Source organism: Wyeomyia smithii, chromosome 3, assembly GCF_029784165.1.
Source record: "Wyeomyia smithii strain HCP4-BCI-WySm-NY-G18 chromosome 3, ASM2978416v1, whole genome shotgun sequence".
NCBI classification, from domain to species: domain Eukaryota; kingdom Metazoa; phylum Arthropoda; class Insecta; order Diptera; family Culicidae; genus Wyeomyia; species Wyeomyia smithii.
Window position 1 is genome coordinate 208,524,935 of NC_073696.1, and position 22,853 is coordinate 208,547,787.

The 22,853-nt window shown below is 38.8% G+C and overlaps 1 protein-coding gene across 2 annotated transcripts; it reads right to left on the reverse strand.

The window, feature by feature from the left end:
• Nucleotides 1-1,092: 1,092 nt before the first annotated feature.
• LOC129728116 (uncharacterized) lies at nucleotides 1,093-22,314 on the reverse strand. 2 transcript variants are annotated; one of them, XM_055686516.1, is made up of 5 exons: nucleotides 22,078-22,314; nucleotides 21,642-21,660; nucleotides 20,963-21,140; nucleotides 20,035-20,271; nucleotides 1,093-4,868 (listed from the first exon to the last, which is right to left on the reverse strand). In XM_055686516.1, exons 3-5 carry the CDS (start codon nucleotides 21,030-21,032, stop codon nucleotides 4,768-4,770), a joined length of 408 nt encoding a protein of 135 aa, XP_055542491.1. In that variant the 5' UTR covers nucleotides 21,033-21,140; nucleotides 21,642-21,660; nucleotides 22,078-22,314; the 3' UTR covers nucleotides 1,093-4,767. The 2 variants fall into 2 exon arrangements, with proteins under 2 accessions (XP_055542491.1, XP_055542490.1); XM_055686515.1 differs by lacking the exons at nucleotides 21,642-21,660; nucleotides 22,078-22,314 and having other exon boundaries at nucleotides 20,963-21,595.
• Between the last annotated feature and the right edge of the window lie 539 nt (nucleotides 22,315-22,853).

Sequence of the window (22,853 nt, forward strand, 5' to 3'; positions counted from 1 at the left end):
TACTCAAGTATGGTAAAGAGGCGCTGGATAGCGCGCTGTACTAGGTCTTTTCCAAGGAACGGAGGGATGAAAAGCTACCAGATGAGTGGATGGAGGGATTCGTCTGCCCCATCTACAAAAAGAGCCGTAGCTACCACGGCATCTACAACTACGTTGCATTACAGACATGTCACAAATACAACGTGCCCACGCATCACTTCTTTATTGACTTCGCAGCGGCGATTCATGACAACGGGTGTCGCGGATGACATTGACATCATAGCATATAGTTTTGCGACGACGGAGGAAACCTACACCCGACTAAAAGTCTAATCCAGACGAATCGGACTACGGATAAATGTGTCGAAAACTAAATACATACGGGCGAGAAGCTCTAAGGTAAACAGCTTCAGTCTTTCAACTTAAGTTTCTGTAGACGGCGATGAGCTTGAGGAGGTGCCTACTTTCGTGCCTACTTTTCACTTCGAAAGACGTTTCGATTGAACCGGGTACGACGATGCTCGAGCTTGACAAAACCCTACGGAACTGAGACAACATCGCTTCGCACGGAGGACCTCGACACTCTTGAAGTTTTCGTACGAAAACTGTAGTGGAGGAGCTGCTTGAACCCCATTGCACAACTGGCGAAAATCAATTAGCTGCGGTGGGCCAGACACGTCCGACGACAACCTTGTGAAAAACCCTTCCCTACCGACTCCATGAATAGAGGGACGCAGTGCACACGATGGCTCGACCAGATCAAAGAAGACTTGCGGTTGAAAAACCACCTGCGAAACATAGCCCAGAACCGATTGACATGTGGACAACTTCTTGATAGAACATGAGCCACCAAGGTTCTAGTCCGGTTGGTAACGTGAAATAAGTAAAAAATTGGAAGATAAACTGCAGATCATGTAGGGTATCGAACGTCTTCGTCAGTGGTTTTCTTCGGCCCCCTTTTGCATAAGATTGCTGCAGAAAAACTGTCGAAGAAAACCACTGACGAAGACGTTCGATACCCTAATTAAATCTAGAAAGCTCAAAATGAAAACAATACAGGTGAAGGACATCTTTCTGGCTGTTCACTCTTTCCCGACTTTCGACATTGCCAACTTCAAATATTAATGCTTCTTTTTATTGTTCCGGCAATAAATAAGTTGTGGATTATCTAAATATATAATAAGAATGACAAAAAACGCAATAACCGTACGTCTGGCGCCACTTTGGTCAAGTGTCCACTCTAAAATGCTCGTACATGTTTTTGTGATTTGATCTATATGTTTTCTGCTCTCGCTTCCAGTAGATCTATTTGTAAATTTTGGTAATTTGTCTCTGCTTTGTTGCCTTAACATTATCAACCTCTTACAGCTAGAGTTCGATTACAATGAATTTAAATTAGCATACAGGTATATTATGTTGTTCTTGTTTTATGGGTTTTGTTGTTTTTTTTTCTTTTATCAGTTAAATTGACACACTATATAGATTTGTTCTGTGCGGTTCTCATTAGCATATACATGTTATAGAAATACTGCAAAACTCTGTGATTAGGTTTTCAGTGAACCTATTGTTTTTTTAAAGGTAGACCAGCCATTAAGGGGATCTATCAGCTTCCAGATGAAAATCTCTAGTAGCTGACGATTGTTTAAGAAAGCTTAATGAGCTTAGTGAATATGGTTTGATTAAGTCAGTCACCCATTTGATCGAAAAACTAGGATAAGGCCGAATGTTGTTTTAATTGTATTCGATCTAGTGGTATTTGAAACATTTTTCAACTATTTTCAGCAGTCTGGAGACAAACAAACAAAAAGCGGTTAGATTTTATAGATTATGAACAATTTCGAGAATGACTTTTTTACGACGTCTAAATTTTAAATTTAATCAATTTCCTCCATAATATATCATTAAGGTCCATGTGCACACTAACAATCAATGACTTGAACATTGACACCATCGAATACTGTTGGCTCTTTTCTCACTTCCTTTCTCTTGGGTATATGAATACGGTGAACTTGATTATTGATCGCTGCGACAGCGGCTAGCTAAAATAGGTTATTTTAAAAATGTGAATTTTTGTGTGGATTTTATTGTGTCTTTCACCTCTATACGTATTTTCACCTCTGCTGACCAAACTATTGTTGTCGTTAACTTTAGGTTCGTTAGGATTTGAGCTATTTGGGGTTAAATGTCACGCCTCTATTGGCACTGGCCCTAAAGCTTTGTGATTTTAAAATGTGTGAAGTTGAGAACAACACAGTTGTCTACGCATAAACCGTTCTCAATTCAAATGTCGATTTTGATTTTACTTCAGAGTTTAATTGTGTGAGCATGTAATAAGCAAGTAACAATCGTTGGGATCTGCCGCGAGGTACATTTTGTTTCTTCTAGAATTTCAATTTCGCAAGGCAATGTTAGGTAAACAAATAGATGAATTTTTTTAAATAGTCAAACAATAATACTTCAACAAGCTTTATATCCTATACTTCAATTTAGAGAAGTCATTAATGACTGTTTGACAATACTCGGTTGATGATTCTGTGTTCTGTTCGGTTTTACTACACATTTTAGCCAAACTTAACCTAACAGAATTTACTGGTATCAAACAAATAATCTTTGGTAATGTCTTAATTGTTTTAAATTATTATGATCACCTCTAGAACATCCAAACAATGTGCTCTGATCTAAAAATTAGAAAACACCGAAAAAATTAATTTTCATTTTGCTTTGCAACTACCACATGAGTTTCTAAACATCTTGTAATTATTTCAATAAATCACGTGAGACCACAGTCAGTTACCGTGCCGTATACGAATAACTTTGAAGCGAAGAATCAATTGTCGTTTCATACTTTTTCAACAGAATTGTTACTATAACACCAAGTTAGATTCATATTTTCAAGTTATTATGTAGGTAATTTTGTTCACAAATTTTGTAGTTTCTAATTTTCGTACATAAATAAGTTATAATTAGGAATGAAAATTATATCTGGAAGATGCAAACTAATCGCCTAAGAAGTTACACAATAAAAACTAAATTCATCTGAAAACAATTGACTACATAAAATGCAAACAATTGCTACTCGCTAATTACAAAATGATTTTGGACGTTTATCGTTAGACTGCGGCATACCGAAATTCAGTTTGTTTTCAGTGCACGTTCATATGGATCCAAATGGGTACGATTTTTGCCCTCGGTTTAATTCGATTAGCTCTATACACTGTAATTTCCGGTATACGAAAACGGCATATGCTCCCTGAGTTGGTGATTGCCTTACGTAAAAGCGCATAGCGCATAATAACTCACTTTCTGAATGTATTTCCAGCACAATTATTTGATTATTTTATCACTGATTTCGATCTTAAATCTGGTAGCACTGATTTGTTTTTCAAATACTCAATCATATGAGAATTAAAGTTAAAGTAATAAATAAGCAGCACTTGAACGACCTTAATGCGTTTAGTTTTTTTTTATTCTTTTAGGGAATCCCTAATTTATCTAACTCCAAGCAAGTTTACAAAAACAAGCTAGCCCTTGATGCTTTGATGAAAATAAATGGTAATTTAAATTCAAAAATCATCATAAGTACTCTTTGTTATTTTCAACGTAAGTTTTTCTACTCAAGCTAAAAACAAACAATCAGTGCCGTGAGCACTTAACCTTTCTAAGCGATGTAATTAAGAAAAGAAACTGGCGTGACTGGTGAAAGTGGTGTGACAGGTATATTCACAAATTTAGAATGCTGACTATACAGTATAATTCTAAATGTTAACCTAAACGAATTGCTATGCAAAGTTAATATTTAAACGAGATTTTGAAGTAAACTTAGTTTAAGGAACATTACAGGGTGCGGTCGGCGGGACAAGCGAATTATAATGTTAAACATAAAAAAGCCATGCTCTTACTGAGAGTAAACCTTGATATCACCTTTCCATTTCAGATCACATCACTGCCCGACCGTTTACGCCTACTCAGATTCTGCTTGTTCACCGTTTTAGTTGAACTTTGTGATGTTTGTTCGTGTATTGTGAAATTCCGTATCAGAGCTTTTCTAACGGCAAAGTAGGCATAACCATGCAACCGAAGTACGAAGGATATTTGTACTTTGAGAATATGCGAGTAAAACTGCGGATAAAGCAGAAAGTTTGGCTTACCGGGCGCTAAAACCTAAACTAAGATCTACAGGTTTGTATTGATTTTTTAATACAGTTCAAATTAATCTCTTTCAACGCCACCATGGCAAATTACATCCTTAACTTATGATAAGTGTTAAAGATAATGGCCAAAATAATTTATCGAATTGATCATTCTACAGTCTTGCGAAGAACAGCAAACTCTTATACAATAAAGAAAGGGAAACACAATTCATCATCGAGAAAAATACCTACTTCCTTGTGTCCTGTTCGTTAAATTACTACTGATTAACTGCACTTAGTGCCTTTTGTTCTACAGCAGCGTAGAAAATCCATTTTCTATTTCGAGAACGCAACTTTTGTTTTGTGTACAAAAACTCCCAAATCATCTCGCTGTCGCTCGAATACTAATCCTGTTTCACTTTTCCAATACGAAAGGCTTTTCTTATCGATTACTAAATTATTTATAGATGATCTCGCCTCACATATGCACCGCCGCATCGTCTTTTTCTGCGATTAGTATTAATAATACGATCCATCCAGAGAGCAAACTTCGTAAAGTTAAATCAAAGTGCTTAAGACTAACATTTGTTGTTGTTGTTGCTGTTGTTCTACGTTGGCGCTAGTTCCTAGCGGTGGTGGCGAACTGATCGCATATATTTTATGAACCTCCGCCACCGGTGGATGAATTAGCTGGGTTGGTGGTGATCATCGCGGTACCATTACCCGTCGCTGTCGTGTTGGAGGGTTTGTTGGAACATTCTAGAAATACATGCACATGCACATGTTATTGTGCGAATAATGTAATAAACGTTTTATATTTTAAGAGGAATTCCAATTTTTTCATTGAAAATTTGACTAAAGTATTACTAAAATATAAACGTAGGGGGAATAGGGGCATAATGAGCACCCTAACTTGGTTGCTGATTTCAGCATTGAAAACGACAAAAAATTTAAGCTGTCTTCAGTGGAAAACTTGAATTAACTATCTATAATTAAAGGTACACTATTCACAAATTGAAAAGTTTATCGTACAATGGTGAAAAACACAAATTAGATTCATGCATCAAAAACTAGCAATTAGTCGATGTGGGGGGCACAATGAGCACCCCACTGGGGATGTAATAGGGAACCTGTACACACTTAAAACTGGATCTCGAGCTCGGCAAAAAAACATCCGAGTTCACTCGGCAACTTTGGATTCAACCGGTATTTCAGCAAAAAAATGCCGGTTGCCGTCAGATCATTTTGCCGAGACTTCGTCCAAAAAACTAAGCTTGACGAATCTCGTCTCTATTTTTTGCCGAATTTATCGTTAAACACTGTTGATGCCGAGGTCAGCAAAAACATTACTGGTATCTCGGCACAAATTTTACTCGTTGCCGTGTTTCGGCAATACAGCTGTCATTCTCATGACGGAGTTGCCGCCATTTTTCTTAGTGCAACTTTATGCGTGTTACGGGTGAGCAAACAGGAATCGGATACAAGTTTGGCTGAAATTTGTGAAATTACAAGTGTTTACAATCCGGTAGCAGAAAAAAATGTAGTACAGTTTGGGGGGAAGTGGCTGGAACTTAAAAAGTGTAGTTTCAAATCGTGTGAATACAATATTTTATTTGTTTCAGGGATAGGCATTAGACGTAATTTTAGATTAGATGTTTAGCTCAATGCCCTACTGGCGAGCAAGATAAAGATAAGTATTCAAGATTTAGTATGAATAAATTTCTTTACTTACTAAAACTCATCGAGCTTATAATTTTCTTTTGAAAGAAAACTACCTGATTCACAGCAAAGCTATTTTCTGCGATTGGATTCCACTGAAAAAACGGCTCTTTACTGTGCCGAACATTCAGCTTATATAACCGAAAGGTCGTTAGACTGGTTTGCCGCTTCTCAGCTGGATTTGCCGAGAGCACAGTCAACTGTGTACCGCGATTCTCGGCATAAAATGACATCTGTCAAATATTGGTTTTCCGAGATTCTCGGCAAAAGAGATTCAGCCGAGATGGTTGCCGAGCACTCGGCTGTTCAAATCTCGGCACAAACAATGCCGAGATTCGGCGAAATTTTTTAAGTGTGTATATTAGAGAAATGACAAGACACTCACCGTTAAGGCAACTGTCAACATCAAAACGGATAACGGCAATGCAAAATTATACAACTCGCCCGTTTTGATGTTGACAGTTGCCGTAACGGTGAGTGTCTCGGCGTCTCTCTATTGTAGCGAACCTATACATTAGCGAAATGACAAGACACTCACCGTTGAGGCAACTGTCAACATCAAAACGGATAACGGCAATGCAAAATGATACAACTCGCCCGTTTTGATGTTGACAGTTGCCTTAACGGTGAGTGTCTTGTCATTTCTCTAATGTATAGGTTCGCTACTCTATTGTATAGACTGACTAGGGTGTAATGAGCACTCTTATGTCGAATTCGTTTTTACGGCAGGACTATACCGTCCCGGACTACAATTTGCAGCTGAAAAAAAAAACACTTTCCGAGCAGTTGCAATGGTGTGCGTAAGACAAGAGGTAGCTGTTACTTTTGTTTTGGTCATTATCGCCATTGTTTTTTTGTCGCGTTTGTGCTACTGTACAAAATAATTGCCAATTTACTGAAAATGACAAAATAACAAAATAAAATATATAAAATCCAACCTGATGTTTGACACGCGGAGAACGATTATCGAAGCAAACCGCTTTTGACACATTTTTTTTATTTTGACACATATGTGTAAATGTGTTGGTGTCTTCAAAACTGCACTCTGTTTCTTTCGCGGACTGTCCGGGACAGAAAAAGGATAGTCCGGGATAGTCCGGAAAATGAAAATAAAAACAGCAATAGGACAATGTGTAGTCCACGGGGTAGCTACACTGCAAAACCGAAAACGACATTATAGAACACACCTTGACACTGTGTAGAAGTACAACTAATGGGCCAACGTTTGTCGCGGGATGCCGTGATACTTGGCGGCTTGTTTCGTGAATGTCCCGTCACGTCTTATGGTGGCCAATTCTTCCTGCAGTCCCTTTTTCTGACCGATTCGGTCTCCAAGATTTTCTGATATATGTTCGCACCATCACTGTAAACAAACACTGACTATGGAAACAGACAAACTCACAAGTCTACTGAGATGAATTTCAGGTAAGTTTATGTGACAAGGTGTGCTCATATCACCCCACCTGAAGGTGACCATTTCGCCCCTATCGAATTAGCTAAAGTTAACATAAGATTTTAATACTAATTATAGCTTAAAATCAAACCTTCAATGATGGTGAAACTTGGGGTACGATTCATACGTCATATTGATGTGTCTACATACTTGATTGAGCCATTTAAACGACCGTAAAAGCTTATTTTGCATTGCGCAATATTAATAATTTTTCCAACATCCGGCACCCAAATTGATTTTTTCAATATATTTCCATATTTTAAACAGACAAACCACTTTTGTTCTACATAAAGAGATACTGTAGTAACTACGGAAGAGTTCCACATACCATATTGTATTAAAAAATGCGTAGTTTCGCATAAAAGAGGGGTGCTCATTTCACCCCGTGTGCTCATTATGCCCCTAATCCCCCTAAGTTTTAAAATATTATGCTATTCACCGCAAATATTGGCTGAATATCACACTGAATATCGGTTCTTACACTTCAGTTAGGGGCCGATCAACAATGGTTACGTAATATTTTTTAAAGTTTTCAACCTCCTTTCCCTCCCTTTCTTGTAAGACAACGTAAGATTTTATGATACTCCCCCTCCCCCTAGTAAGATCTTACTACCAGCATATATAGATTTTTATCCGTCAGCACACTACATTACACCCTCCCTCCAGACGACTCCAACCATGGGCGAGGATGGGATCAATATGCCCAGAACTCCGGCACTAGCCATCTGCAGTGAGAAGCAGGCATTTTCATCATTACTCGACCGACACAGTTCATGTAATATAGCTTTTATTTCTTGTTTTTTTATCACTACACTATTAGAGATAAATAAACGGCTTTTATTCAAGCAATGATTTGGAAGAAGCAAATATAACAGAACTATTCAGAATTATAGGTTAGAACAAAAGAGTAACATTTTAAAATCAATAAAGATTAGTATGAACATTACGCATGATTAACGGTCAACTCATTCTTCGCCCATGTGCTGGATAAATCTCAGCATTGCCCAAACCTTCAGAAAACTGAATTAGGGATCATCCATTAATAACGCAGCATTCGAGGGGGGAGGGCGTTTTGCAAATTTGTGACAAAATGTGACGAGGAGGGGGGGTGAGCCAATTTTTCTTTTTTTCACTGTTTTGTCTGTTAGGGTCATTTTTTCATTATTTCTCGCCTTTTCTTGTTCATTTATGATATAGAGTATGTTTGTGATAGTAAAATTTGAAAAAAATGCCATGAGGGAGGGGGGAATTGTCTAGAGGGGGGTCTGACTTCGTGACGAAATGCTACGATGGGGGGGGGGGATCAAAAAACCTAAAAAAGCTATGTCATTTATGGACATTCGCTTACCTCAGTTGTTCCTCCTGCATCAATACCCTTTGCATTAATCCATTTTCTTTTATAAATTTTACAGTCCACACTTTCATGAACATGGTTATTTGCCTACTGCATTAACAATGTTTTTCTTACGTAAGACAATCAGTTCACCCCCCTCCCTCCCTTGTAAGATAACGTAAGAAAATTGCACACATCTCCCCACCCTATTTGCTTACGTAATTACTGAACGGCCCCTTACCCAGAAAATCTGGAATGAAATACCCATGGCATCCTTGCGGGCCACGATGGTCCCCCGGCGAAACAGAGGGTTGGGAAAGGCCCAACGAGCCGCTCCATAGTGGGACCAAACTGAAAAAAGACGGACAAAAGTCTTTTTCGACATTTTAGCATATAGGTGTCTTCAGGGAAGTTTCTAATATAATATTTTGAATATTAAAAATTGTTATTCAGTCAAAATAAAAGCAACAGATGCTGGGGTAGCTACACTCGCCCAGGCACCTACTGATCCCTGTCCCGACCCACTAAAACCCCTCCAGTCTCCAGCCCTGGTCTTCCCGGAACGACGGTTAAGTATTACGTCGGGGAGTGGCTTTTGTGCGTGATGCACCCTCTTTACTCTTATAACCTCCTAGCTAACTACCTGGAGACTGGTAATTAGCTACCACTGGCGTGTTGGTGGTTGACCCGCCACACACGTTGCAGCTCCAGAACAATCTGAGAGGCGGCCGCACAGACCGCGTTCCAGATGTCCGGGTCGTCGCACATCCTCCTGACTAGATTGTCCGGAGTAGTGCCAGGCCCGCTCACAGCCATCATGTTGCTCCTCGCTCTTACGAAACGGGGGCATACGAAGAAGACATGCTCAGCAGTCTCCTCCTCCTCCACGCACTCGGGACACATGGGGGACACCGCGTGTCCGAACCTGTGCAGATATTGCCTGAAACAACCATGGCCTGACACAACCGTGACCTCCGTCTTATGATGCGCGAGCTCCAGTTTCCTGGAGCGCATCCAGTCCTCGACCTTGCGTATACAGTGCGCGGCCGTCAACTCGACCTCCTCGATAGACTCGCCGTAAACCTCCAGGAAATAATTTTCCAGAATCTTGTAAAGCGACACCGGTACATGGATGCTCCTGAGCGCGAGCGCTATGGAGTCCCAACTGGCACTATTGAACGCATTCTTCACGTCGAGCGTGACGATTGCGCAGTAGCGTATTCCCCTTCTCTTGCGCTGGATTGCTACCTCCGCCGTCTTGATGACGGAAGAGATTGCGTCCAGCGTGGACCTGCCCTTCCGGAAGCCGAACTGGTTACTTGCCAGACCGTGTACACCCTCCGTGTACCTCACCAGTCTGTTGAGGATGATCCTCTCAAGCACCTTGCCCGCGGTGTCCAGCAGGCAGATAGGCCTATATGCCGATGGGTCCCCTGGCGGTTTCCCAGCCTTCGGCAATAAGACCAGTCTCTGCCGCTTCCACCTGTCCGGAAAGAGACAGTCATCCAGGCACCTCTGCATGACTGCCCTGAACAGCCCGGGGGCCGTTTTTATCGCCAGCCTGATCGCCAGGTTAGGGATACCATCCGGTCCCGGTGCCTTGCTCACCTTTAGGGATTTGGCGATCACGATGAGTTCCTCATTCGTAACCCTTGCCTCCTCCCCTGCCTCGACACGGCTGTCGTCGCTCACGGATTGGATGCTCGGCAGGTTGGCCGACCATCTCTGGTCTATGTCTGAGATACTGGAACGTCGGACCTGAGACTCGACCGCCGGAGGCCAAGGACTTGGCTCGTGGCGTGGAAAGAGTCCCTCGATGATACGCTCCAGCATCGCTGGTGATCGCTCTGCAGGCGCCAGCGCGCCTTTAGTCTTGGCCATTACGATCCTGTAGGCGTCACCCCACGGATTTGTATTGGCACTCGCACATAGCCTATCGAAGCAGGCCCTCTTGCTGGCTCTTGATGTGCAGAAGCTTGGATGGTAACCTTAGACTCCTTATAGACGAGTGGGAAGTGATCGAAAGATGAAAGCAGCACTCCGATGTGCATCAGAATGGCGACTGATTTTAGTGCGAGAGTAGAAGACAACAGGATTCCAGCCCCCGATATACTTGAGATGGAGGAGTAGATTGGCCAGCAAAAAAACAATAAAGCTGCTGGAATGGACCAACTTCCCATCGAGCTGTTGAAATACGATGGAGGAACACTGGCTAGAGCCGTACACTGGGTCATTATCAAGGTTTGGGAGGAAGAACGATTACCGGAGGAGTGGATGGAAAAGGGCGACAAGCTGGAGTGCTGCAATTACCGGGCAATCACTCTGCTGAACGCCGCCTACAAGGTACTCTCCCAAATACTCTGCCATCGACTATCACCATTAGTGAAGCAGTTCGTGGGGCACTACCTGGCGGGATTCATGAGTGCCCGCGCCACTACGGATCAGATGTTCGCGGTTCGGCAAGTTATGCAGAAATGCCGCCGAATACAAGGTGCCCACTAGGGTGGGACAAAAAATAAATGTTAGCTCCCATGCACTTTTCGTGTTTCTTATGGGACCCATAACAACTGTGTAACTTTTCAGATCGATCGGTGAAACGCCTGATTTGCGCCCGATTTTTAAAGTTTCCATACGATTTTATATGGGAAAATCCACTTTTTCAAAACTTATTCTCTATAAATGTCCAGTTGCCTCCTAAAAATATATGGATACATGATGATTGTAGGAAATTTTCCTGCGAAAAACTCTTCTGAAGACCGTAAGGCGCTACGATGCTTGTAGAAATAGCTATTCACCCCAAACTGATTGAATGTCAGGCTCACCATTGAAATTTTCCAGCAACACTGCTACAGCATGCTGCTATTGCAAACTTGCTTAAGTATGAGGAATAATTTCGCATGGAATTAATTTTCAAAGTATGATTTTTGCTCATAGTGTCCTCGGGGAAGCCTCAAAGATAATTTTAAACGATATCATTTCTCATCACATGGTTGAATTTGCAACAGCAGCATGCTGCAGCAGTATTGCTAGTAATTCAATGGTGAGCCGTTCGTCAGATATTCAATCAGTCTGGGATGAATATCTTTTTTCACAAGCAAGGTAGCGCCTTGCGGTCTACAGAAGAGTTTTTCACAGGAAAATTTTCTATAAATATCATTTATGGATATATTTTTAGGGCCAACTGGACATGTTCATTAAGCAGACAGTATATGAAGTAGATAGAACGAAAACTAAGCGAACTGGAAATATGATACAGACGGGATGCGGTATATTTTTCCAAATCTGTATCATATTTCCAGTTCGCTTAGTTTTCGTTCTCTCTACTTCACATACTGTCTGCCTAATGAACTTGCGTGTTAACGGGAAAAAGCCGTTGTTGAAAATAGAAATTCAGTTCGAAAAAAACCAACTGGACATCTCTATAGAAAAAGTTTTGAAAAAGTGGTTTTTCCCATATAAAATCGTATGGAAGCTTTTAAAATCGTGCGCAAATCGGGCGTTTCACCGATCGATCTGAAAAGTTACACAGTTGTTATAGGACCCATAAAGAACACGAAAAGTGCATGGGAGCGAAAAAATAACACCATCGTTTTTTTTTTTTTTTTTTTTTTTTCATATAACCGTGTCCCAGTCTAATGCCCACACAACATTTGTTTATCGATTTTGAATCGGCGTACGACACAATCGACCGAGTTCAGCTATAGCGAATTATGCACGCCTACGGATTTCCGAACAAACTAACGCGGTTGGTCAGAGCGACGATGGATCGAGTGATGTGTATAGTGCGAGTATCGAGGCCACTCTCGTGTCCCTTTGAAACCCGAAGAGGTTTAAGGCAAAATGATGGTCTTTCGTGCCTACTGTTCAACATTGCCCTGGAAGGTGTCATTGGAAGAGCGGGAATTAACACGAGTGGCGCAATATTCCAAAAATCGGTTCAACTGTTTGTTTTCGCCGACAATATCGACATTGTGGCTCGGACCTTTGTGAAGATGGCGGATACGTACATCAGACTAAAGGCCGAAGCCAAACGGATTGGAGCTGGTCATCAATGCATCGAAGACGAAGTACATACTTTTGGTCTCCGGAGGACGCTCCGATCGAGTAGAATTCGTCGTCGCACCAAGTTAACCATCTACGCTGATCAGACCGGTAGTCCTCTACGGGCATGAGACATGGACTATGCTTGTGGAGGACCAACGCGCCCTTGCGGTCTTCGAGCGGAAAGTGTTGCGTACCATCTTCGGTGGACTTCAGACGAAGAACGGAGTGTGGAGAAGGCGAATGAACCACGAACTGCAGGAGCTGCTTGGCGATAGATGGCTCACCAAGCAGCTCCTGCAGTTCGTGGTTCATTCGCCTTCGGCGTGGTTCATTCGGCTGCGCATGTTGTAAGGAAGTCGAACGATAGCCCGGTAGAGATGGTCCTTGAAACCAATCCGTCAGGGACGAGACGGAGAGGTGCACAGCGGGCAAGGTGGATCGATCAGGTGGACGACGACCTGCGGACCCTACGTATGCGGAGACTGCTTCGAGAAGCGTTCGGAGTTGGTGAAGCTATCTAAGAAAGAAGTTATTTTAGAACATCTCCTAACATAACAAATGATCCGAAATTAAATGTGTGATATTTACATATCATTATGGAATTTTAGCTTGTATCCGAATTTATTGTACACGATGTAGGTGCCGATGATTGCAAGCAAACCCGACGAATTTAGACTCAAACATGACGAATTTAGACATATAACCTCGAATTTTAATCCTCTCCATTCAGGAGGAACAACCGATTTAAGACGAAGGTATCAAACTACAAACGCAATTTGGCGGATAGTTTAAAGAATAAACCTTTACATTTATTTGCAGCTCTTAGACTATTCGTTCGTTGCTATTCTGCACTGTTTATTTCAATATTCGAAAACAATGTGAAATTTTCTCGGGCATATTTTATTATTTGTTTACTATTCTCTTGAGCCTCTTCGGTCATTCTTCCTATAGATAGTATTGCGGTTTGATTGATATTGCAGACCTGAAACATCGATTTGGTCTTACCTGAAATTTGGCTTCATAGTGTAGTTTAAACCAAAATTTCTGCCAGTTTTTCGAACAACTTTTCCTTTGGCGGCAAAGAAATCCATGCTATCATTCAAGCTGCAGAGCGTTTCAAGGTAATGTAATTTTTTCAAAAATATGTAAAAAAAACGTGCATGCCAAGTTTTGAAAAGTCATGAAAAATCAGATTTCATGATATTCTAAGCACTTGAATATTATAGCAAGACTGGAAAAATATTATGAAACAGCAGGTGAAAAAAAAATTTTAGGCTGATGGCCAGTGATTATTTAGAGCAAAATCATTTCAAATCGCTGGAAATACGCAAAAATTTAATTGACCATTTTTGATTTGAATGAAACTTTGCACACGTATTTGGATTAGCAAACTGAGCATTTTTCACAGGTGGAGAGATTTTTTACACCCATGAGTTACATTCTAAAAGGGCGTATGCCTTTTGGCATAGGTTTTATTCGAAGCATTGTATCCCAGAAACCGTTGGTTGTATAGAAAAACTGTCTGAGAATGAGTTGTAGGGAATTAAAAATGCATCATAAAAGAAATATACACTGTACAAAAAAAAAATTTTTTACCAAAAAAAAAATAAAAATAAACATTAAATTTCAATTCAAAAAAAGAGTTGAATTTTTTTTTTATTTTTTTTTTTAAGAAACTTGACTTTAATACGCAACTTTTAAAAAAAAGTCCAGGATGGAAAAATGAAAAATATTTTTTTTATGGTAGATTAATTTTTTTATAAAAATTATAATTTGAAAATTTTTCAAAATATTTGTATTCTGATGATCTTAAAAGATTAAAAGATAATAAATTAAATTAAAAGATAATTGGTTTTCGAGTTAATTCTAATTTAAGCTCGAAAAATCATAATTATTTAGGAAAATACACGTTTCTCTTAATTTGTCCATGGTTCTCCAGTAAAAACCATACGTTCATTGGAATGCTTGATCAAAAATATACAATTCATTCTTTGACAACAAAACGATTGGGCGAACGGTTCTCAAGAAAAGAGTTAAATGTGCTAAGTGATATAAATATATATAAGAATCAAATATTTATTTTCGAGTTTTATTATCTTAGGAGCATATTTTTTTATGACATAGATACTTTACAGAACTAGTTTCACCTTATATTTTATATACATCATAAGTAAATGATTCGTCATCTTTTGAAAACAGCTTCGTTTGTATCTTATTTTCTGAAGTCAGAAGAAAAGAGTAATACTTTTGTGTGGCAGCTATTATTATAGATTTTTTTGAAAATATTGCTCCATTCTGTTACTCCTTGTTCATATTCTTCATATGATACCCAACTAAATGACATTTTTGATGAATTTTTATTGCAATCATACAATTATTTTGCGCTTGTAATGGGATGTTCATGTTCTTTAGCTAAACTTGCATTTCCTGCCATTCGTTTTAATATGCCACTAATTGCATCGCATGGGCCTTCACCATGAGAAGTCGCAAAAAATGCCACTCTGCATCGATGTTATATTTTGTTGCAAAGTTTTTTCTATTTTTATATTGTGAGGCAGCTCCATCAGACATTAATATCGCTTTTTTCAACTCTATTGTTGTTTTCAAAAAACTCATCAATTCGGCAATGAACACCTGAACCGCAACAGTATCATGATGGAGTACTTCCGATATTATGATGAAGCTGGTATTCTTAAGTGTTCCAGATTCTGAATAGTAAACAACGAAGGGATGAATGGTGACTTGACTATCATTCCAATAACTACACGAATCACAAATTGATAAAGACATATCAAAATGAGCTTGACTGTTCAATATTTTTAATTTTGCAATAACGTTTTCGTTTAATTTGCGTAAGCTTGATTCCATTTTCACTTTATTCATCTTCACAAAATACAAACTGTTACTAACACATCTGGAGTAGTGCAATCGTATTTATATACGAAAACAGATATTATAGGTGACCCAGTAGTTATTGGTTGCGTACTTTACAAACAGTTATTATTAGTAAACAAGTAGGTAGTGTTGCACGACAAACATATTATTTTATAAAACATTTTTATAAAACATTCGAGCAAACTTATGATGTATATAAAATATAAGGTGAAACTAGTTCTGTAAAGTATCTATGTCATAAAGATAATAAAACTCGAAAACAAATATTTGATTCTTATATATATATTTATATCACTTAGAACATTTAACTCTTTTCTTGAGAACCGTTCGCCCAATCGTTTTGTTGTCAAAGAATGAATTGTATATTTTTGATGAAGCAGTCCAATAAACGTATGATTTTTGCTGGAGAACCATGGACAAATTAAAAAATACGTGTATTTTCCGAAATATTAATAATTTATTGAGCTTAAATTTAAAATAACTCGAAAACCGATGCCTTTAGAATGTTTACAACCAGAAGCTTTTTGATTCAAAATGACTCTCTGCATCTTTTAATATAATTTTATAATTTGGGAATCGACCGTAATATTGATATCGGGGGATTTCGGCTAAGCGCTCTTTTAATTTGGAAACACTTATTTGATTCTGTCCAACGTTTCAACACCGGTTGGTGTCTTCATCAGGGAAAAAATGCTAAGGTTCCTCGTCCTATGGCTTTTTGAAGCTTATAACTGTGTGTTGCATCTTTTAAGATCATCAGAATACAAATATTTTGAAAAATGTTTAAATTAGAATTTTTATAAAAAAATTTATCTACCATAAAAAAAAGATTTTTCATTTCTCCATCCTGGACTTTTTTTTAAAAGTTGCGTATTAACGTCAAGTTTCTTTAAAAAATAAATGAAAAAAATTCAACTCTTTTTTTTTTAAATTGAAATTTAATGTTTGTTTTTAATTTTTTTTGGTCAAAAAATTTTTTTTGTACAGTGTATATTTTTTTATGGTGCATTTTTAATTCCCTACAACTCATTCTCAGACAGTTTTTCTATACAACTAACGGTTTCTGGGCTACAATGCTTCGAAAAAACCTATGCCAGAAGGCATACGCCCTTTTAGAATGTAACTCATGGGTGTGAAAAATCGCTCCATCTGTGGAAAATGCTCAGTTTGCTAAGCCAAATACGTGTGCAAAGTTTCATTCAAATCCATCGGTGATTTGGCGCGATCTTGCTCTTTATTATTATTATTTATTTCTACAAGTCGTCAAGTCGTTGGATTTTTAATGTTGCCAAAGAGATATTTGCGGACTGTATTCTTGCGCAAAATATTGTTTATGAAGCGTCACCGGACCATGACGCGACATGATCACCTTTTTGCCTTTCTTCTAGAAAGGTATAGCAATCACTGAAAAAACTAAAGGTATAAAAGTGCTCAAAAGGGCCGAATGTCGTATATCACTCGACTCAGTTCGACGAGCTGAGCATTTTCTGTATGTGTGTGTGTGTGTGTGTGTGTGTGTGTGTGTGTGTGTATGTGTGTGTATGTGTGTGTGTGTAACGCTCTCCCAATCTCACTCGGTTTTCTCAGAGATGGCTGAACCGATTTCAATGAAATTAATTGCAAATGGAAGGTCTAGTTGCCCCATAAGACCCTATTGAATTTTATTGTAATCGGGTTTTTAGTTTAGAGGTTATGTATCAAAATGTAAAAATCACGAAACATCAATATCTCAGAAACTACGCAACCGATTTGAACAAAATTAATTTCAAATGAACGGGCTACCTAAAAAACCTAAAAAACTTTTGAATTTTATGAAGATTGAACTTGTTGTTCAGAAGTAATAGAAAGAAACGTGTTCTGGAGACTATTTAATCTCACTCATGTTTCTCAGAGATGGCTGGACCGATTTTCATAAAATCAGTGTCATATGGAAGGTCTTGTTGCCCCATAAGACCCTATTGATTTTTTTTGCAAACGGATTATTACTTTGCCTGTCATATTTAAAAATGTGAAATCCAGCTAATCAAAGAAACATATTCTCAACGGAATCAGCTTTTCGTCAACCAATCGAAGAGCAAAGCAATGTTGTTGAAGGGTCGCCGTAGAAACAACACAGCCCAACCCAATCCTCTACCACCTGTTACTATGGATGGGCAAGCTATTGAGTGGACGGAGAGTGCGAAAAATCTCGGTTTCATTTTCCAGACCGATCTGAAATGGGACAAGCTGATAAACCAACAATGCGGTAAAATTTACGCAAGCCTACGATCGCTATACGGTTCTACTTCCTCTGCTCCCACCGCCACACGCCTGGAACTGTTTAAAGCGTTGGTGTTACCTCATTTCATGTTTGGCGAGCTACTTCACGTAAAACCAAGTGCAGGCTCCATGGATAAGCTACGAGTCACGCTGAATTCTTGTGTACGCTTTATTTATGGATTGAACCGTTACGCCCACGTAAGTCAGTTGCAGAGAAATCTGATCGGCTGTCCGCTGGTTAACTTCTTCGCGCACCGCTCATGCATGTTCTTGCGCAAACTTATCAGCAAGCAATCCCTATCGGTACTCTTTGAAAAGCTGTTGCCATCCCAAGGACGTCGCGTGCAGAACCTGATAATTTCTCTTAACAACTCGACTTGCTATTCCAATTCACTGTTTGTTAGAGGTGTGATTAATTATAACTCGATACCTCCTGCTGTTAAACGCTCAACTTCTTAAACAGTTTTTAAACGGGGCTGTCTCGAATATTGGAACTGAAATTTATGCTACTAGTTAAGGTTATTGTTAGTTAAGTTAATTGTTGTGAAAAACTAAGTAACGCGCAGGTAGCAAATTAAAAAGGTTCGCCTTTACGCTACTAGGTAAATTAATAATAAATAAAATATTCCGAAGACTACATAAACTCACTCACTTTTCTCAGAGATGGTTGAACCAATTTCTACAAAATTAGTGTCAAATGAGAGGTCTAGCTGCCTCATAACACCCTATTGAATTTTGCTGTAATCGGACTGTAACTTCGTCTGTAATGTATTGAAATGTGACAATCACGAAACATCATTATCTTAGATACTACACAACCGATCTGAACAATATTGATATCATATGAACGGGCTAGTGAGGGATTAACTGATGAATTATGATTAAACACGTGATTTCAAAGTTTGACTGCCCTATACGTTCTCATTTCATTCGATTATAATCGAACTTAAGCAACCGTTATGTATTAGATTGTTCAATAAAACAACGAAAGTATATTATCTCAAATATTACACGACTTATTTGAACATAACTAGTGTCATACAAACGAGTCATCTCTCAAATTTACAAATAAAAAACTTCATATCAATTTGATATGTGGTTCAAAAGTTTCGGAAAGAAAAGAAATTCAAAAACTATTTAAAACTATACCTGCTTGGATCAATATATATGGCCTCAACATCATTTAAATGTGGTATCGTACTATTTGAACGTCCCCGGTATCGCTCATGATAAAATTGTTCGAAATTAAGAGTCATTTCTATTGTTTCGCTATTTCTTAAGCACTAACATTACGTCAAATTTCATAATTTATACTCCAATTACTACATCAATATTTTAGAACCCAAAGAGTGAATATACCTTTATTGGATTTTGACATTCATGTAAATCTATTTTTACAAATAACAAGTTTGAATGAGAAAGGCTGAGTCTGACCGCTAAGTGGATTAATTTAGGTTTGATGTTAGAACTTTCAGTTGCCCTTGTGTCCTGCAACAAAAACACGCCTAAGTCAGATTGAATTAACCCTCTAGTACCCAAATTAATTTTTAGACGGACTTCGAGAAATTCACTATTTAGCCTCATAAACAGTTTTTAAGTTCTTATTGAAGCTTTTTAGAGGTTCGACTGAAGACCGCCTAGAGGCGGCACTGGGCACTAGAGGGTTGAATTTACCTTTGAAAGAGTCTATCCGGCGTCGCTAAGAGGCGCTTATCGATTTTGTTCAATGAGTTCCTAAAGCAAAATGTTGTACCGCAAGATTGGATGGAAATGAAAGTCCATCCAAAACACTGTTTGTCTTCAGTTATTCGATAAATATCACTTTTCAAAACACTATGCAACTCATTTCAACGACATCGTCTTTAATCCACCAAAAAATTAAAAAATTAGGTAGAATAGTTTTTTACGCGGAGGATACGTAGCGCGTAAAAAAGGCGCGTAATTTTTGAAATCCACGTAGAAAAGACCTTAGTGTATACCGTTTGGATTTAACGAACCTGTCACAGCAGAAAGGTTTTGTATACAAATTACGAAACGCATGAAGGGGGAGAGGAAAGTTGAGCTTGCATTACTATTGTTACATATGGGGATGGAGGGTACTTGGTATAGTTAAGTAACTAACTTCGACGAACCATTCCGCAAGCTTGTACACAAAATAAACTGTCTACTCTTGGACAAATTAGCGTAAGTGGCAGCGAAATGAAACACAATAAACAACTTACCGGAGGTAGACAACGCTCCCATCTGCGTTGGCAGATCGGCCGTAGTGGTAGTACAGTGCGAACCAAGTATGTCCGGCAGAGCATTGCGTCGGCCAATTCTCCCCGTGTTGTAGAATTCACTGTGAAACTCATCTCCAGCAGCCGATATTCCAGCACTACTTTCACTGCTACCGCCGCCCACTGTTGAGGCTGAATCCTTCATTTTGTCCATTATGGCTAACTCTATTATGTTTAGCACTAGAAGGTAAAAATAAGGAAATTAAGATTACTAGGTAGCCTTTACACATAACTGCAGCTTGAGCAATCTTGTTTCAAACAAATAGGTTGCGTTTAATGATTAGAGTTACTGCGCGTGCAAATGCTTTTCACATAATGTATGTTAACTTGTTTGTGTTATGGCCGATTTAGTTTCCTCAGTAGATGATTGATATTGGCTGCATGCCTGCTGAGCGAATGATCTATACGTCACACTATGCTGACGACAATTGGACGCAAAGAATCGTTAATTGATAAGATATGAAGCAATGTAGCGTACTTTGTTATCTAGTAAACACGACGATGGTACCACAATTTCCGATTACGCCGGGCGGTATGAGGGTCTTTTTTATGTTCCGCAGTCGTCACGATGGTTATCAAATAAAAAATTCGAAATCTAAAATTGTCTACCCTGTCGTACCACTCAGAACTTTTGCGAATCTTATCTATTTATAACATTACACAGGACACAGCTGTGCAATTTAATGTCCATAATTGCTTGTTATGCTGATTAAATCAAAAAGTTTTAGATCGGGTTGGTTTCTATTAGTAAAACTATCAGAACAGTTATCAGGCAAGAAGGACTAGCAAGCTAGGATACAGCGCAAATTCCACATGTAAATGCAAAACGGAAAAACTAAAACTCGGGCTATTTCCCCAGCAAAATAAATACCTTTGGAACGGTTGAACCGTTTTACAAGCTTATGCTTGATGATTGGATGATCACGGATCGTATTTGGCATTTTTTTACTATTTGTTACGACTTCTTTAGTAAAACCGCGCTATGTTTTCTTACTTCGCCTGGGATAGACGGTCAAATACTACCGACAATGAAGCAACTCCGATATGAACTGTAGTCGAAACAACAGATAAGACATGAATGTGATATTGTGTATGGGATTTTGAAAGCCTTGATAAATTGAAACCCACAATAGATGCATGCCTCGGGGTAGTCCCGCACTTTTCGTTTCCTATTTTCTATAACAGTGATTGAATGCTATACTGGGAAACCTACAAACAGGTTTTTAACAAGCAGGCTGAGTCCCGAAAGGTAAGTTATAGACATGACGAATGTAAAATTTCAGCTTTCCCTTTAGCCTTTTCATGCGTTCATCGCAATATATACACTATCAAATTTTAAGCTCTATCAAAATTCAGTCTTTACTGTACAAATATTGCGATTAGAAAACGAGTAAAGATACTTATACAGAAATAATATTGAGTGAAAATACTAAAGCGATTAAAAACAAAATTTTTACACAATCAATTCAAATGCCAGATATAGGATTCGTTATAGGTACAACGTTAGGTTTAAGATAGGAATAAATTATTTATCGATGACGGTAACGCACCAATAGATCCAGGGGCGAACTGAAAAATAAGAAAATAAGAACATGAATTTGGATTTTAGATTCCTTTTTTTGCCTGACATCCCCATGTGCATTGCACAGGTTGCACCTATGGACGAGTCGCCCCTGAATAGATCTAAGTTATTTGATGTCACTATTAGTCCGGTGTTTCTGTTGTGATTCATTTTTCATAGAAAAAAGTTTCAAGGTTAACGAACATCTTCCATAGCGTAATAGTCGACCAAGTCCTATCACTTGAATTTAGTTCTTATCCTATGCTAATAATACGTGTCTACAAATATTTATGCAAATCAGCTTCGCATATTTTTCGCTGTGAGACTTCAAATTTCCTGAAAACCTATCAGACCGCATAGAATTATCGTGTTGGCAACCGAGGCGTAGAAAAAAAACTATTTAACTTTCGCAAAACCTGGCTTACCTTTGATGATCGCTCTCGACTACGATTAGATAAAATTCACTAATAAGCCAGCAATAATGCGTTGTCAGATAAGTTTTAGCAAAACTAGAAACCGATTTGAATGCTTCAGATCTGTGTGTTATTTTTCGGGACCTCAGGTGTCTATTTTCTCTGTTGCCGCTGCTGTTGAACACCGAAACCGAAATTATTATGACATTTTTTTAGACAATCGAAGCGCAAACACGAACAATGACGTTTGATGAAGCGAAGAAGGCAAAGGAAGAAAACATTTTGCCAGCCTGTCAGTTGTTCAAAAACACTCGTACAAGGGGCTAGTCACACAGTGCACGAATTTGTACTAGAGGTGGGCATGATGGTTTGCTACAAAGAGTGGATCTGATCGGTGAAACTCGAGCGTATAAAGAAGGGTTTTGAAAGCAGTTAGTGCGCTTCAAAACGAGGTGAGCTGGTGGAATAAAGAAATTCGCTATTATATTCGTCTCAAGGGGCCGTTTCTAAACCACGTGATCACGTTTTGATCACATAATAATTAAACTTTCAGTGCATCCTATACTTCTAAAATGCAAAAGCTTCATTCTTGACTTGGTGGCAGAAATAAATTATAAGTCAGAAAAAAGACCACGTGGTCGTTTCGTTCTTGAAAGGGATGTTGGAATCATACGTAAGTAAGGTGCAGCTCTTAGATATAAGTTGATGTGTGCGACAACTTCAAACAAAAACGAAAAATGATTGCTTTCGATGAAAAAAATTCTTCAGATAACAATGCATGCATGCAA

Excerpts from the sequence above, each read along its gene's own strand:
- LOC129728116 (XM_055686516.1), bottom strand. The coding sequence starts at position 21,032 with ATGCCAAATACGATCCGTGATCATCCAATCATCAAGCATAAGCTTGTA. Across the intron at positions 20,272-20,962 it reads ACGGTTCAACCGTTCCAAAG|TGCTAAACATAATAGAGTTA; the intron begins GTATTTATTTTG and ends TTTACCTTCTAG. Across the intron at positions 4,869-20,034 it reads GGGAGCGTTGTCTACCTCCG|AATGTTCCAACAAACCCTCC; the intron begins GTAAGTTGTTTA and ends ATGTATTTCTAG.